General features: G+C 40.0%; 1 protein-coding gene across 1 annotated transcript; it reads right to left on the bottom strand.

Moving 5' to 3' along the window:
- Positions 1 to 405: 405 nt before the first annotated feature.
- On the bottom strand, positions 406 to 13030 carry LOC106670266. The gene is made up of 16 exons (XM_014400443.2): positions 11040 to 13030; positions 10783 to 10963; positions 5293 to 5721; positions 4864 to 5228; positions 4519 to 4808; positions 4075 to 4463; positions 3521 to 4011; positions 3289 to 3437; positions 2690 to 2807; positions 2446 to 2634; positions 2204 to 2395; positions 1553 to 2152; positions 1370 to 1500; positions 912 to 1032; positions 707 to 856; positions 406 to 646 (listed from the first exon to the last, which is right to left on the bottom strand). Exons 1-16 carry the CDS (start codon positions 11286 to 11288, stop codon positions 431 to 433), a joined length of 4260 nt encoding a protein of 1419 aa, XP_014255929.1. The 5' UTR covers positions 11289 to 13030; the 3' UTR covers positions 406 to 430.
- Between the last annotated feature and the right edge of the window lie 1425 nt (positions 13031 to 14455).

Genomic DNA, 14455 nt, shown 5'->3' with positions numbered 1-14455 from the left:
GCGCTTCTCCGCTAGTTCAGCACCAGTTTTAGTCGAGAACGCTTCCATTATTCAAAAGAGAGATAATGAAGTTCATCAACTTCCTTTACATCTCGCTATTGTTTCTCTTAGTCTTCCTTTGCTGCTCTTATGGAACTTACGCAACCAGACACCAGCTCATCGTGTATATATTTAAAAACACGGTGAAATTTCTATTTTTAAGGTAGTTTGATAAATACTAAAATACAAATTATCTGTTTTACAGATTCCAGAATATCGGAGCAAACTAAAGAAAGAAAAATTCATTCATATTTTAAAGGAAGATTAGATGTAAACTAACATTAGGATATTTTAGTACTTACTATTTAAAAATAATTTATTGCCCGTGTAAGAACGAATTCAATAAAAATATTTATTTAATCGATCTTATTTATTTTTGTTGATAATAAAATCAATCTGGTTCAACCAAACAAGATTCGACTTTTCTCGGAGTGAATATCATTAGATAATCGCTTGTATTAGCAGGGGTGGCTGGGATTTCTGTCTTGACGACGTACGTAGAGTCGAAAATGTTTTCAGGCCCTTCCAGGAGGTTGTCGTTCAAGCAGAGCGTGGTTCTGCGCATATCCTCGAGCTTCTGGATTATGTCAGGATCTTTCAATCCGTGCTGTAAAAGGGAGACACAGGATTAATAACCTTCGCCGTGTCCAAGATGTGAGATCTTCACCCTTTTAGCCTGGAATATGCATTGGGAGTAGCGTTCGTAATTGATCTTGTGCAGGTTGACCAAAGCCAGGTACGCCCATATCTCGGGGTACTGCGGGTCCATCTTGTTCGCTTCGGCCAAAGCTATTTCCGCATTTTCAAACTCCCCCAACTAGAAGTGTTTTTTTGCGAGATAACAAGGCTTAAGAAAAAATGTGTGCTCATACCGACAAAAAGGTGATCCCCAGGCCCAACCAGTTTCCTGGCGTTCTCTGGATGACGGCGGCTCTCTTGAAAGCATCCTTCGCCTCTTGGAATGCTTCATTTTTCAGATGAAAATAACCCATTCTAAAATTTTTGCAAATCAATTACGGTTATTACATCCACACAGGTAAAAGTGATGTTAGAAATTGAACGTTATAGAAAATAGCTGCAAGATAACAATAACAGATGAACATACATTCTTGAAGATTATTTTAATTTTTTTTGTGTAATTAGTTTGTTATTTTTACATGTAAATAGTTTTTGTTATTTATCACTTGAACGCAGATAAAAAAAGGACTTTTATGTAATCAAAGAATATCATTTTATGAAGAACACCCAGTGGAAGATTGGATAGCGATGAAGGATAGTATTTGAACTTCGATGATTGTAAGTACACACACACTCTCACACGCACACATACCTGTTGTAGCTTAGACCCAATTTCGAATAATCTTTAGCGATGTTTACTGCGAAATTGTACGCGTCCATGGCGTTTTTTTCGTCACCGAGACGATAGTAGCTATGCCCAAGGAGGCTCCAGACAGCTTCCTCCTATAGTCAGAACAGTTTTCACAAGCGTCGTTTCATTAGAAAAATTAATTACCTCCCACTTTAATTTAGACGCTTTATCCAGGTGTTCTATGCTTTCCTCATAGTTTCCTAAAAAGTAGTGCGTGACGCCTAGGTAGTAGTGGCACTGGAATGCGCTATTTTCAGACTTTTCCAGCTCTTCCATTAAGCATATGGAGGCGAACTCCGGCAGTTTGTATTTTAGAAAACCGATGGCGGCGTTTATGTACAATCTATCGGCGCTCCTGTACTGGGGGGTCCAGCTTAGAAAGTACTCACACCTATCGTCAGGGATGCTTTCCATATCGACCATCGCTTCGAACCCTTTGATGAAATTGATGCTGGCTCCTTCCTCGTTTTCGAGGAGAAGGTGGAATATGTGAAATCCGACCCAACCGAGGAAAAAGCGAGGGTGGTTCTCGACAAGCGAGCTGAAGTATAGTTCGGCCTGTTCTGTATTGCCCGACATGGCCATTTGTGCTGCGTACAGCAGCAAGCCGTGTTTATCCTTTCGGTCGATGTTTAACAACTGCTTCAAACCGACTTGCGCTTCGCTTCTGTCATCGAAATACAAAGCAATCGCTACGTAATCTCGCCACCAAGACGTCGTGGGCTCTCCATTTACCTCTACGATCTAAGAAGAAACATGTTCATAACTGTCTAACAATACCTACTACACACCTACTGTTTTCTGCAGTATATTCGCCCTTCTTTGATTCAGCTCCTCACAAGCTTCCGCGACGTAAAGCCGGATGTTATCTTCAGAAGGATTCTCAACATAAGTTTTGTTAGGTTTAAAAACGGTGTGGGCATCGAGACCGTTGATTACAGCATTGACTTTCTCCATGAGTTTTTTATAGGTAGTCATTGCGTAAGCCTTAAAGGACAGCCATGTGATTTAATAATTTAATCTTTTAATTTTTTTACCTTCAATTGTCTTTCTGTAAAGTTTTCATCGACTGGACCGACAACGGTCACGGCAAAATCTGTGACTAGCTCCTGCACCTCCGGCTGCACTTTAGCAAGCGTGCCACTGTCATTTAAGTGCTTCCAGAATTCCGCCTCGTCAAAATAGTCTCCGCGCCTTCCTAGTTTAATGTTGTTGTTAACGTAGACCTACAACAGAGCAAATGCGGAACCTGCTGGGTGAACGAACTAAAAACATGTTTACTTTGTGCTCTTCTTGTACAATGTCCATTAGGTCGAATATCCCGTTGTTAAACGCTTTTAATCGTTTTGGGGCTACAGGCGGTTCTTTTTCGATTTTTTCCGGTAATATTTTTTTTATCCTGAAACAATTATTGGACTGTAAATGGCTGGAAAATTTGCCTTGTATTTTACTTGTATGTAGACGTCAGGGAAATGTAATTGTTGCCTTGAACCACACCCTTGTAGAAATATAGCTCATATGTGTATTAGTACATGATTATTCCGTCGTTTTCGATCGTTCTAGTTTGCCTGTCCTCAGACTATCCATGCGTGGCATCTAGGATAAAAGCAGGTAAAGACCCACCAGATGAATGCCGAAACGCCTGACGGCCAAACCGAAGATAGGCAGATCTAAAAGATCGGAGTGACCTAACTATTGATTTGTCACCCCACCTTATGAAGAAATTTGAAAATTTATGACCCACTAAGAAGATCCACCCTCGAATCTCGTGTCAGTGGAAATCTGTTGCCTAGAGGAGCCATACGAATTTTTCGTTTGTCTGAAGCACCCTCCTTTTTGAGAACTACCTAATTGGAGCTAATGTAAGTCTTATTACTTACTCATCGTCTAACTCTTTTGTCGTCTTCTTTTCTACAAATGGTTTCAGAAGACTGACTTCAACAATAACAAATATCTTCTTCCCATACGGCGTAAATACTGGTACAGAGGGCACTATTTCATGAATCGGTTCTTCTACTGGGGGTTCTCCCTAAAACAGGAATGAAATATATATCGCAAGCAGATGTCATATAAAGCAACAATAGCAGAATTGTCCTGAAATCATCGCATTACTTCGGGATTCACTGCGGACGGTTCTGTATCGGTTTGGTTATCCTTCTTTTGGACTGCTTCATTACCCTTCTTGCCGCCAGCTATGCTCTTCCTCCCTCCTCCCGCTACGCTTTTTCTTCCGCCTCCAGAAACGCTCTTTCTTCCGCCTCCAGAAACGCTCTTTCTTCCGCCTCCAGCAACGCTTTTCCTCCCGCCACCGGTTGTGCTCTTCTTCCGACCAGCACCGGCTACGCTCTTTCTGGCACCTCCTGTTGTGCTCTTCTTCCTACCACCCCCGGCTACGCTCTTCCTAGCGGCTCCTGTTGTGCTTTTTTTTCTTCCACCCCCGGCAACGCTCTTTCTAGAACTGTGCCTTTTGCCGGCTATGCCGTCTTTTACCTCCTCTTTCGCAGATGTTTTGTTTTCCACTCGCGGCTTTAACACTACCCACCTTTGGTTGAATTCCGTTTGTTGAAACATCAATAGCGGACAGGCCACTCTTGTCGAGGTGACTGAAATAAAAACAAAATAGTTATTGATAATTACGTTTAATTGTGTAAACTCATGTATCATACCTCCTGGATAAAGTAAATTTGATATGTCTGCATACGCTATAAAGGTCGGTATTTCTTTTTCATCCTCTTGTTTTGTTTTATGGATTTCTTTAGAGGCTGACTTTCCTACTGGCGATTTTCCTGTTACTGACTTCCTTGAAAGGGATTTTCGCGATATTGACTTTTTGGCGGACTGCCTTCTTGCAACTGACTTTCTGGAAACCTTGGACGATATGGATTTCTTCGCGATTGACTTTTTCGCAAGCGACTTCCTGGTCAATGATTTTTTAGGCTCGCCTTTTTCCGTTGCTACTGTTGTATTCCTCTGAAACGCTTTTATATCGATTCTTTTCATGATAGGCATAGAGCCTGGCGGGTTGATTCTAAATTCGATTGGCCATACGCGATACCTTGATAATATAACATTAATCGTAAGGAATATAAGTTGAGTTTATTTACTCTTACTTCTTTACCGCCTCGTAAAAATACGCTTCTGACTCTTTACTGAGGTAAGTTCTTCTCATTTCATTCCAGTTTAATCTCGGCGAATTACCGTTGATGACAGATTTCAAGTTGCAGTTGGGCACGCAGTTTTTAATGTCATACACTCCGTCTCCCAGTCTGTATTTTGAAAGAGTCGGAGGCCCATACAAAGGCGGTCCTATCGTCGACCACTTTTTGAAGCGTACGGTACTGTTAGTTTCCTCTAGGCCTTCTGCGTAGAATTCGTGCCGTTTTATGACGACATCTTCATCCTGGAATGTTTTCAATTCGGTCAGTTCGATTAAGTGATTAACTGCGGTACCTTACGTTATGCTCCGGGGGATAAAGAAACGGTATTGTAGCACGGAAAACCGAATTGGGATCCGTGTCGGGCAATATACAGTTTTGGATCGTCTCGATAGTGAACATGACTGAATTCGCCAAAGGTGGAACATCATCGTTGAAGTTATCGACATTGACAGCCATGACTTTTATCCTAGGGATCAACAACATCGGTGGATGCACTACTGTCGTGGGCTCGGCCGTATTCATCAAGCTATCCTTGTTCTGCAATTCATCTTTTTTTTTCTTTAATTCTTGGATTGATTTCTGATCTAATGAACCACCCCGCATTGGGGCGGCTGGCTTCTCAGAAGACTCAAGAAGTATCACTTCAAACTGGTGTTTTTCTCCTGGTGCAAAATAGTTGAAATTTATATTAAGTACTGAGTACTGAATAATTTAGACGGATATTACCTTTAATAAGTGGTAGGATATCGAGATTTCCTTCACCAAGGAGTAGGGGTAATTTTACATCACTACCTCCGCCCCCGCCAGCTTTGCCTGGGCTTTGTGCCACTTTAACACCTTGTTTCCCACTTTCCCCTTTGGTAGATGCTCTACGGGCGACGGACTTTCTACTACTCTGCCTCCTGCTGCCACCACCACCCTTGGCGCTCTGCCTCCTGCTTCCACCCTTGGCGCTCTGCCTCCTGCTGCCACCCTTCGCACTCTGTCTCCTGCTGCCCGCTTTGGAACTCTGCCTTCTCCCACCACCACCTTTAGCACTCTGCCTCCTGGTGCTGCCTTTAGCGCTTTGTCTCCTTTTATGCGTACTTCCATCTCCTTTAGTGTTCATTTCAGAACTTGTTTGAGCTCTGCTCACTTTCCTGGCTATCGCAGTGACTTAAACAAATTACACAACATAAGATCAAATTGTTATAACGGCTGTAGCAATTCTAAATCACTCTGGCTTGCTAAGCTGGAGGAAGTGCTTTAGCATGTACATCGTAACAGTAGATGAAATTCGACCACAGAAATCGGCTCTAATAATTGATTTTTGATAAACTAGGTCTCAATATGCTATAAGTATAGAACGGAGGATACAATAACTCTTAAAGGGCGCAATATACTACACGCACCCTGAATGATCCCTCTACATCTACATGGGCTAAGTTTTAGCATTGTTAGATCCATCTCTATGGGTTAGAAGGTCTGGCGTTCCTGATCATTCTGGTCTGACAGACGAGTTTTGGCTTCTGGAGGCGAGTGCATCGACACACCGAAAGACCAAACAGCAGCTATTAAAATTAGCTATTAATTGTAATAATTGACACATGGATGATGATGTACTGTTTGCAGATTCTTGAAGAGAGACACATCACCTATTGGTGGAATGTTCTGAATATTGCCCTTTAAATGAAATGCAAGTAAATGTTTCCAAAACTAAAGCATTAGTGTTCCAAAGATCACCAAAATGTAAACAACTTAGACTTTATTTTGAATAAAACCTCGTGAATTATTTAAATTCTTATACTTATTTATGGTATTCCATTTAGTTGTACTGGTCCCTGGAAATCTTAAAAGAGGTTACACTTGCAAAAAAATCCTCATAAGATCTGATAGCCAAGTAGCCATTAAAGCATTAGCATGTAAAAGAATCACATCAAAATTAGTGAATGCATCCAAAATATCCAAAACCTGGGGAAACACAACAACCTGATGATATCTTGGGTGCCAGGGCACAAAGGGGTTTTGGGTAACAAGAAGCAGACAGACTGGCCAGAGGAGGATCTGCAAGACCATACAAGGCCCCGAACCTATACTTCGAACCACAAAAACAAATATAGAATCTTCCATCGCAGAATAGATCTAAACAAAACAAAAAGAGAAGTGGATAAACTCTAGCGGCGCTAGACATAGTAAACTTATGATGAAACAACCCTCACCAAGACTGGCAAAAGCGTTGCTGCAATTGGAGAGGGCTGAACTCAGAGGAATGATAGGACTATTAACCGGTCACTGGCATCTGAAAAAACATGTACACAACATGGGTATATACAACAATGATCCCATTTGCAGATTATGTAATGAGGAGGAGGAAACAGCCACCCGTATCATCTTCGATTGCGAAGCAACAGCTCAATGGAGATTTAACCTAACGTACGGAAAAAACTTAGGGAATCAAATTTCAGCAGCGACAGTCAATGACCTGATACTTCTAAGGAGATGGATTGAGTCTATTGCACTGAACTAAGAAACTAGGAAGGTACAATAAGCCAAAAGGCTGCAGTACCGGGGAGCACAAACGCAAAAGCTTCCTAGTATCCTTTTTTACCATACCATACCATGAACAGGTAAATTCAACAAAGCAATAAACAGTGCTCTAGGCAAAGGGTCATGGGCTCTAGAGAGAACGTTTTAATAAGAGATAGATCAAATTTTATGTCAACCAAACAAAGACTGTTTGATTCCATTTGGCAGCATCTGCCCTCTATGGTGCAGAGTTACTAGGTGACATTAGTGTACTCAATAAATTCAAAATAAGGTTTTTTAAACAACTTTATCTACTGCCTCGAAACACCTCTGTCTACTTTATAAATGCTGAATTTGGCCTTGAGGACTTAGTATTCAAATATTGCAAAGAATATTAAATTGGTGGACAAAGATATTCAAGCAGATAAAGATATTCTACAAGGTTGTTCTCTTTTAGGACGGTCATTTGGTTATGCACTCAAAAACATTACTTTATCATCACAAAAAATATCATGGTGGCTGGTTATCACAATTACAAGATTTGTTGCTTCTAGGTTGCGAATCAGTTTTTACTTATTGTCCTAATGCTTAACTACAAAAAAGACAAAAAATCAAATTATTGAAAACTGGAAAAAAGCATATTTATTTTTTAAACCTCGAGCTTTGCTTAATTTCACAGTATTACCTTTTTTAACAAAAATATTTTCTTTATATCTTTGTGAAAACTACTTGCTCGAAAATATATCTACTGCGATACAAAGGTTATTGGTTTAATTAAGACTTTCAGTAAATACAGAATTAAGGTTTTTCCAACGAAGGGACTTTGTATAAAATAATCACTCCACAGAGTGGCTCTGTATGTAATCTGAACTTAAAGGAAACATCGGTGCATTTAATTTTTATTAGCCCCATTTACAAATTTTTGAGCGAAAAATATGCCGCTAAGTACTACTTAAATCGTCCATCTGTTTTACAACCTAAAGACCAACTATTGTTACTACTTAAAATTTCAAATAAAAGCCAAATTAATGACTTATTTTATTTTCCCATGCGAATATTAAAGTTAGCGTTAGAAGAATAATGTCTCTTATCTTTATTTATTTTATCATTTATTTGTGAATGATAATAACTGCTTTTGATCACTTATGTATTTTATTATGAAACATACGTTATTTATTACATCTTGAAATGATAGATGAATTCGTTATTTGTTGCTTATTTCTTTTTGTTAAAAGTTTTAAAAATCTTATTTAAAATGAGTAAAAATGTATTAAAAAAGTACATTATATGTACAATGTAATTATTGTGAAAATATAATAAAAATCTGTTTATCTATTAATTGCATATTTGATAGGATTTTATGTAGTATTTTAACTGTAAAGAAAGGGAAAAAAATTAGACTAACTATCAATATACCAATGCATTGATTCCACTTTTAAGTTAAAAATTGATTTATCATTTTTGTAGTTGGGATGAAAAATTTATGTCACGAGCGGGATTCGATCCCACGATCTTTGGCTCAATACGCCGCTGTTCGAACTAAACTGCTCAAAAATGAATAGAGACATTTGTAATTTATTCTTATTCTATTAAATTTTGATTAAACTAACGGATATATTCTTTGTAGGGTTCCAATCTTCGTAGCGGGGGGGGGTGGATGGTCGCAAGGTTTAGTCTTTGACACGGCGCTCGTCACTGTAAGGTAAAGGTTCCGGGTTCGAATCCAGCGGCTCTGCATTCGAACTCAACATACTTACAAATGGGCTTTTTTTCAAAAACACCGGCACCCTGAAGGTTTATATGACCTCTGCTATTGCGAACCCTCGAAAAAAAAATATATATAGCAGATAAATAAAATCTTCGTAGAGGTCATTAGGCAGGTGAAAAAAAGAAGACTAAATGCTGGGTTCACTATGCTTTCGGCACCTTATAACAAAATTACAACAGTGTTAATTGTATGTTACTGTGTATTTATGTGAATTTGTAATAAAATAGACCTTGATGATGGCATTTACTCTTCTTTTTTTCACCTGTCTAGTGACCTCTACGAAGATTGAACCCTACATAGATTATCCGCAGGTGATCAACAAACATCATATCTTCGATATATTCTTGTTAGTTGGATAAAACAAAATAGAAAATACAAACCAAAAACAAAGAAATATTAATCCTCTTTTTTAATAACGGATTTACTTAAGAATATTAAACATGAAGATTACTCATTTTCTAAACACCTTTTTTTCATCTTTTCTCCATTTTAAACCAGTTTATTCTCTTTAACCATGGAAAGACATCTTGAACCAGAAGTTCGCAGTATTATTGTAAGGATCTCAGAGCGCGGTTCATCCTTTTTGAACACTTTCCATAGTGCCCGCCAGATCGTAAATGAAGTGCAAGATGTTTCGGCAAGGCCTTTATCAACACAAACTATTCGTAATCGTTTGTGGGAAGCATCAAGATCGAATGACTTTTTGAGATGACCTGCAGCAACAGCTCGCCACCAGCAACTCAGGAGAATATGGTGCAGCAAGAGCCTAGAAGAGAACACCAACTGGAATACTGTTACGTTTACTGATGAGTCGCGTTTCTGACTGTATAGTGATAGCAGGCGCCAAATAGTCTATCGAGAAAAAGGGATGCGAACAATGCCCCAGTTCGTGCTCTGTTCCAGTTTGGAACAGGCGATGAATTGGCTGTGTTGGGATTTATACTGGAGGACAAACTGGGCTCCATATTTTTCAAGGCAACCTCACCGCAGTCTTTTATGTACAAGAAATTATCGAGGAATACATCCGCAAACCAGGGATCTCAATGGCAGGAGTTTTCGATTTCCGGATGACAATGCCAAACCTCATACAGGCAGAGTTGTTCATCAATGTTTTGAAAACCTGGGCATTTCCATTCTGCCCCTTCCCCCATTGTTTCCAGACCTCAATCCCAGTTTGCATATGTGGAATGCGTTGCAGAGATGGCGTTTCGATCACCATCGGCACCCTGCTAACTGCAAAACTGAGACAGCGTCGCAACATCTATGGAGTGAAATTCCTTATGAAATTAGTGACAATCGTATTAAAAGTATGCCTAATAGGTGCACAGAAGTTTTAGCCCTTATTTAAATTTTCCTTCAATAAAAAAAGAATAATTTCTAATAAATTTTAATGCAATTTATAATAAAAATAAAACAAAAATGTTAGGAAAAGTAAATATATACTACAAAATTGGCAATACCCCTATTCATTTTTGAGCAGTTTACTTGAGCTGTAGTGTCTTTGATCCCCCTGGACACCAACTCATCATCTGAACGTACAATTTTTTTTTTCAAATTTTCCTCTTTTTGCCATATATTAAAATTTCTTGTAATCATTTCGATTTTAGACGGCACATGAATTGCCCACGGGGAGCTGTTAGCGAAGTGTAGTTAACTGTATTAATCTATTCTTTTTAATTGGTTACATTTTACCAAAGTAAATTGATTTATAAGTTTTATTTAGTAGTAGTTGGAGTTGGCGGCCCGGAGGACCAAATTCACGATAGCTCAAGTGGTAGGGAGTATTGACCCGAAGGTCGTGGGTTCGAGTCTCGCTCGTGACAAGTTTCCATCTCAATCACACTTTATATAAAAATTGTAAATAAATTTAAATCATTACTTTAGTTCAATAGGGCTAACTAGAAAACATATGGTTATAGTTAAAACTTTTGTCATAGACTTACAGACAAATGGGATCCTCATTAGTTCGTCAACGTCTGAAAGCGTTTTCCCAGGTATGCGGAACATGATTTCCTCGTTGATGTCGAAATCGCTTCTAGATTTCACAACTGTCGAAACGGAGCCGATGAGTTCGTTGTTGAACTGCATCAATATATTGACTTCTGCCGGGTAAGTCGGCAGTATCTAAGAAAAGGATTGATCAAATGTGAAGCTACACAGGTGAAGGAAGAGGCCGTGGGACCAAGGACCAAAAACTCACAACGTTCTCGATAGACTGCACGATGAACTTGAGGAAGTTGGTCTCGCATTTTTCCTCCTCTGTGATTGGGCCAGATTGCTTTTTGTATTTCCCTTGCTTCTTCGCATTCGTTTTCGATATCCGCCTAGCCACAGATCCGCGTTTCGCCGATGCCCTCCTGGCCACAGATCCCCTCTTCGCGGATGCCCGTCTCTTCGCCGACTGGCGCCTCGTCGTTTTAGGCTGGCCAGCGTCCTCCTTTTCGCCCATTTCACCAAAACACTAACCTAAAAAGATTAACAAAATTCGAGTATAAATATAATGGTAACATATGAGTTTGCCATAGCTGTTTTGTTTTCATGATTGATTCGTTATCTTTAATCGAAAATAATTCAATACACAGACAAAAACCCACAGCGACAGATAACTCCGATCATTTTTGTCTTCCTATGCTGCTGGATCATAGTATGTTCCTCTCCCTCTTACAACCTTGATGCCACGCACTGAAAATTACAAAATGCCGAAACCAGTTTGACAGATTAAAACAGAGAGGATTAGGAGACCAAATTGATCAGAATAGACCAAACTATAGATTACAATAGTGTGTCAAGTATTTATTTTCGTTTTCTTAAACTTTATTGAGTAAAACACATTACAGTTGTGATGGTACCCTAAATATAAAATAGCACTTGAAACATGTAGTGAAAACGAACTCCCAGCGGCGTTCCTCACTTTAAGATTATTAATAAATTCGGTAACAGGTTGCAATAATTAATTATTTGAGGATGGTGCAAGGTCGGTGTGTCTTCATTTTCAATCGTCTTTGTGATCTTAGAGTTGGTTGGCTCTGGTTAATTTCTTGCATCAGTTGGTTGGGGTGCGCCTTGATGGACCGGTAGTGTCGATTGTAGGTGTTCTTGACCACCGTTTTGAATGGAATGTTCAAAGTCTTTGTGGTTAGTTTCGTTCTGAACATACTACGGAGCATTTGTTATTAACCGGGTATACGGTTCTTAAAAGTTTGCACCGTTTTAAGTTGTGAATAGATATGAGAATATGGTGCAATCGTATTGCCATATAGGCTTATGATCATTATGAGTCGCTTTACGTGGAGAGGGATGGTTTACTGGCGAGATTTTTTAGTGCGTACATTCGATGCCGAGTCCATGCGACGTTTTTTAAATGTGTTTCCCATGTTAACTTTTGGTCCAGGTGTAGCCCTACATATCGCGGCGGTATTGTTTAGATGTTACGGGTTCTCCCTGAAACAAAATTACTTCTCTGATACGAGGCGATGGCAAGTGAAACTTGTGACTTTGTAGCGGTAAGAGAACATTCAGTGTAGGTGTTCGGGTGCGTCTCCGTCACCGAAGCGCCCGATTTGTATACACTGTACCCCTCTATCTACAACCCCTATCTTCTGGAAGTCCACCAATCATAACACACTTCCCTCCTTTTCCTCAAAAACCCATCCCTTCCGGCCTTTTTTGGGCTCCTCTTCTCCGTCAGCTATCGGAGCGAGCACATCTCCTATCGTCCTGTCATCTCCCCTAAGTGTTGCACGATAGTAATTAACCACCGTGTAAGATCGCCCGGCTATTGATTTGCTCTAAACATTTATCGCCACGCGAATGTTCGCGTATTGACATTAGAATCGCCCCATCCTTTGATGGTCACAAACCTATCATCGCCATTTTCCCTTAATATCTCATCTCCCTTTATCCATCTATCATCATCATAATCCCACGAACGAATCATCCATCATTATCCCCGGAAGACTCTATCATCTCACTAGCATTGCCGCCTGGATTGTATCATCTCGTTACCATCGCCACTTGGATTTCACCATCCATCATCATCATCGACGCTGCTGGAACCAGGCCGTGCTTTGGCCTAGTCATCGCCGATATCGCAAGACCTTCACCGCTTTCCGGCCTTCATCGCCTTCAGGTTTCCAATACGATCATCGGCCATCTTGTAAGCCATAGAAATTTCATTAAACAGTGAGTCTTCAATTACTCATTTCGTTCATTATTTATTCCTTCATTTAACCATTCCTAAACTAACATCTATTCAATCGGGAATCTTCCATTCCCGTTGGTGCCGAAACAATCTTCTTATTAATTTCAACTCCTATCTCCGGCGGTGTTCGTCGGCGCCATTTTGTGTTTGGCTGCTGGCGAACAGTAGGGGAAGGTTGGGTTGCAAAAATACAATAAACCAGAGATATATTCTTAAACATTTATGTATATGGTAACGAAGGAACAGTTGAACAATGGAGGCAAGTCGGCCACAACTATAAATGGGACACAATAGGACTTACCCGAAACAGTGGTTGCCAATGCTTCCACGTCATCCAGCGTCTTCCAGAATCTTCTTCCTACAGTTTCCTGGGTCCTCGAAAGTCGATTCTATTCGACTTGTCGCAATGGTTGGTCCTTGCTGGCTGAGTACCCTCACATACAGTGTGGCTGCATGACTGCTCTGAAGTGGGTCATCGAGTTATCTGACTTTGCTTTCCAAATCATAGCCTTTTATAACGGTTTCCCGATCACAGTTGGAGAAGAAAGGAAAAGTAAAACTACTGGGCTAGATCGTCGACTTTCTTCGTGCGAGGGCTCGCTGCGCAATAAATTATCAGGAGTTTCTGTTACTTAGCCTTCTGATCCATGGATGAACATCGGGCAAAGAGTGTACAATGCCCACCCGGGTGACGCCCCAAATTTATAGTGTCCTACAGCTGGATGAACTGTGTCCGTGACAACCTTACCGTAACTTTACAATTACCAAAAATTAACTTAGTAATTTATATTATGAGGTATCCTATTGGGGGGAGGGGTCCTCGGGGTTATGAACCGATGGGTTTTGGCATATTCAGACCATCTTGGGGGGCCAGTCGTCGTTAGGCTTGTCAGCATATTCTGGTGGGTCTGTATGTTTACTTTTTCGTTGGGTCCCTTTTTATACACACTCATTCCACCTTTCACGAATGTACAAAAGGGGTTAATATAATATTTAGCCTATTAATAATTAATTAACGTTTTCAGTTGAGATAAAAAAGTCAATGGCACGAGCGGGATTCGAACCCACGATCTTCGGCTTGATACGCCGCTGCTCTGAAAACCTTAATTAATTGTAAGATATTAATTGGTAAAGCGGACCACGAAACTAGTGAATTTAACCTATTATTTAACTTATTTATCCCTAACTTATGCTAAGGCTTACAATGGTACAAATAAAGTATGGTACATATTCTTTGGTCTTTTTCTTTTCTATATTATTTTCGAAAATAGAGTCCATGACATCCCCGAACGCGATCCATTGTGGGTGTCGATGAGGTGCTAACATTCCGCCATCGACCCTCTCTCTTTCTCATTCACACAGCCACACAACTATATTCATGCACACTTACATTATGTACAGTGCATAACATACAA

The sequence above is a fragment of the Cimex lectularius genome, unplaced genomic scaffold (genome assembly GCF_000648675.2).
Source record: "Cimex lectularius strain Harlan isolate CLEC.00 unplaced genomic scaffold, Clec_2.1 scaffold94, whole genome shotgun sequence".
In the NCBI taxonomy this organism is placed as follows: domain Eukaryota; kingdom Metazoa; phylum Arthropoda; class Insecta; order Hemiptera; family Cimicidae; genus Cimex; species Cimex lectularius.
This window is presented reverse-complemented; position numbering and strand designations above follow the sequence as displayed.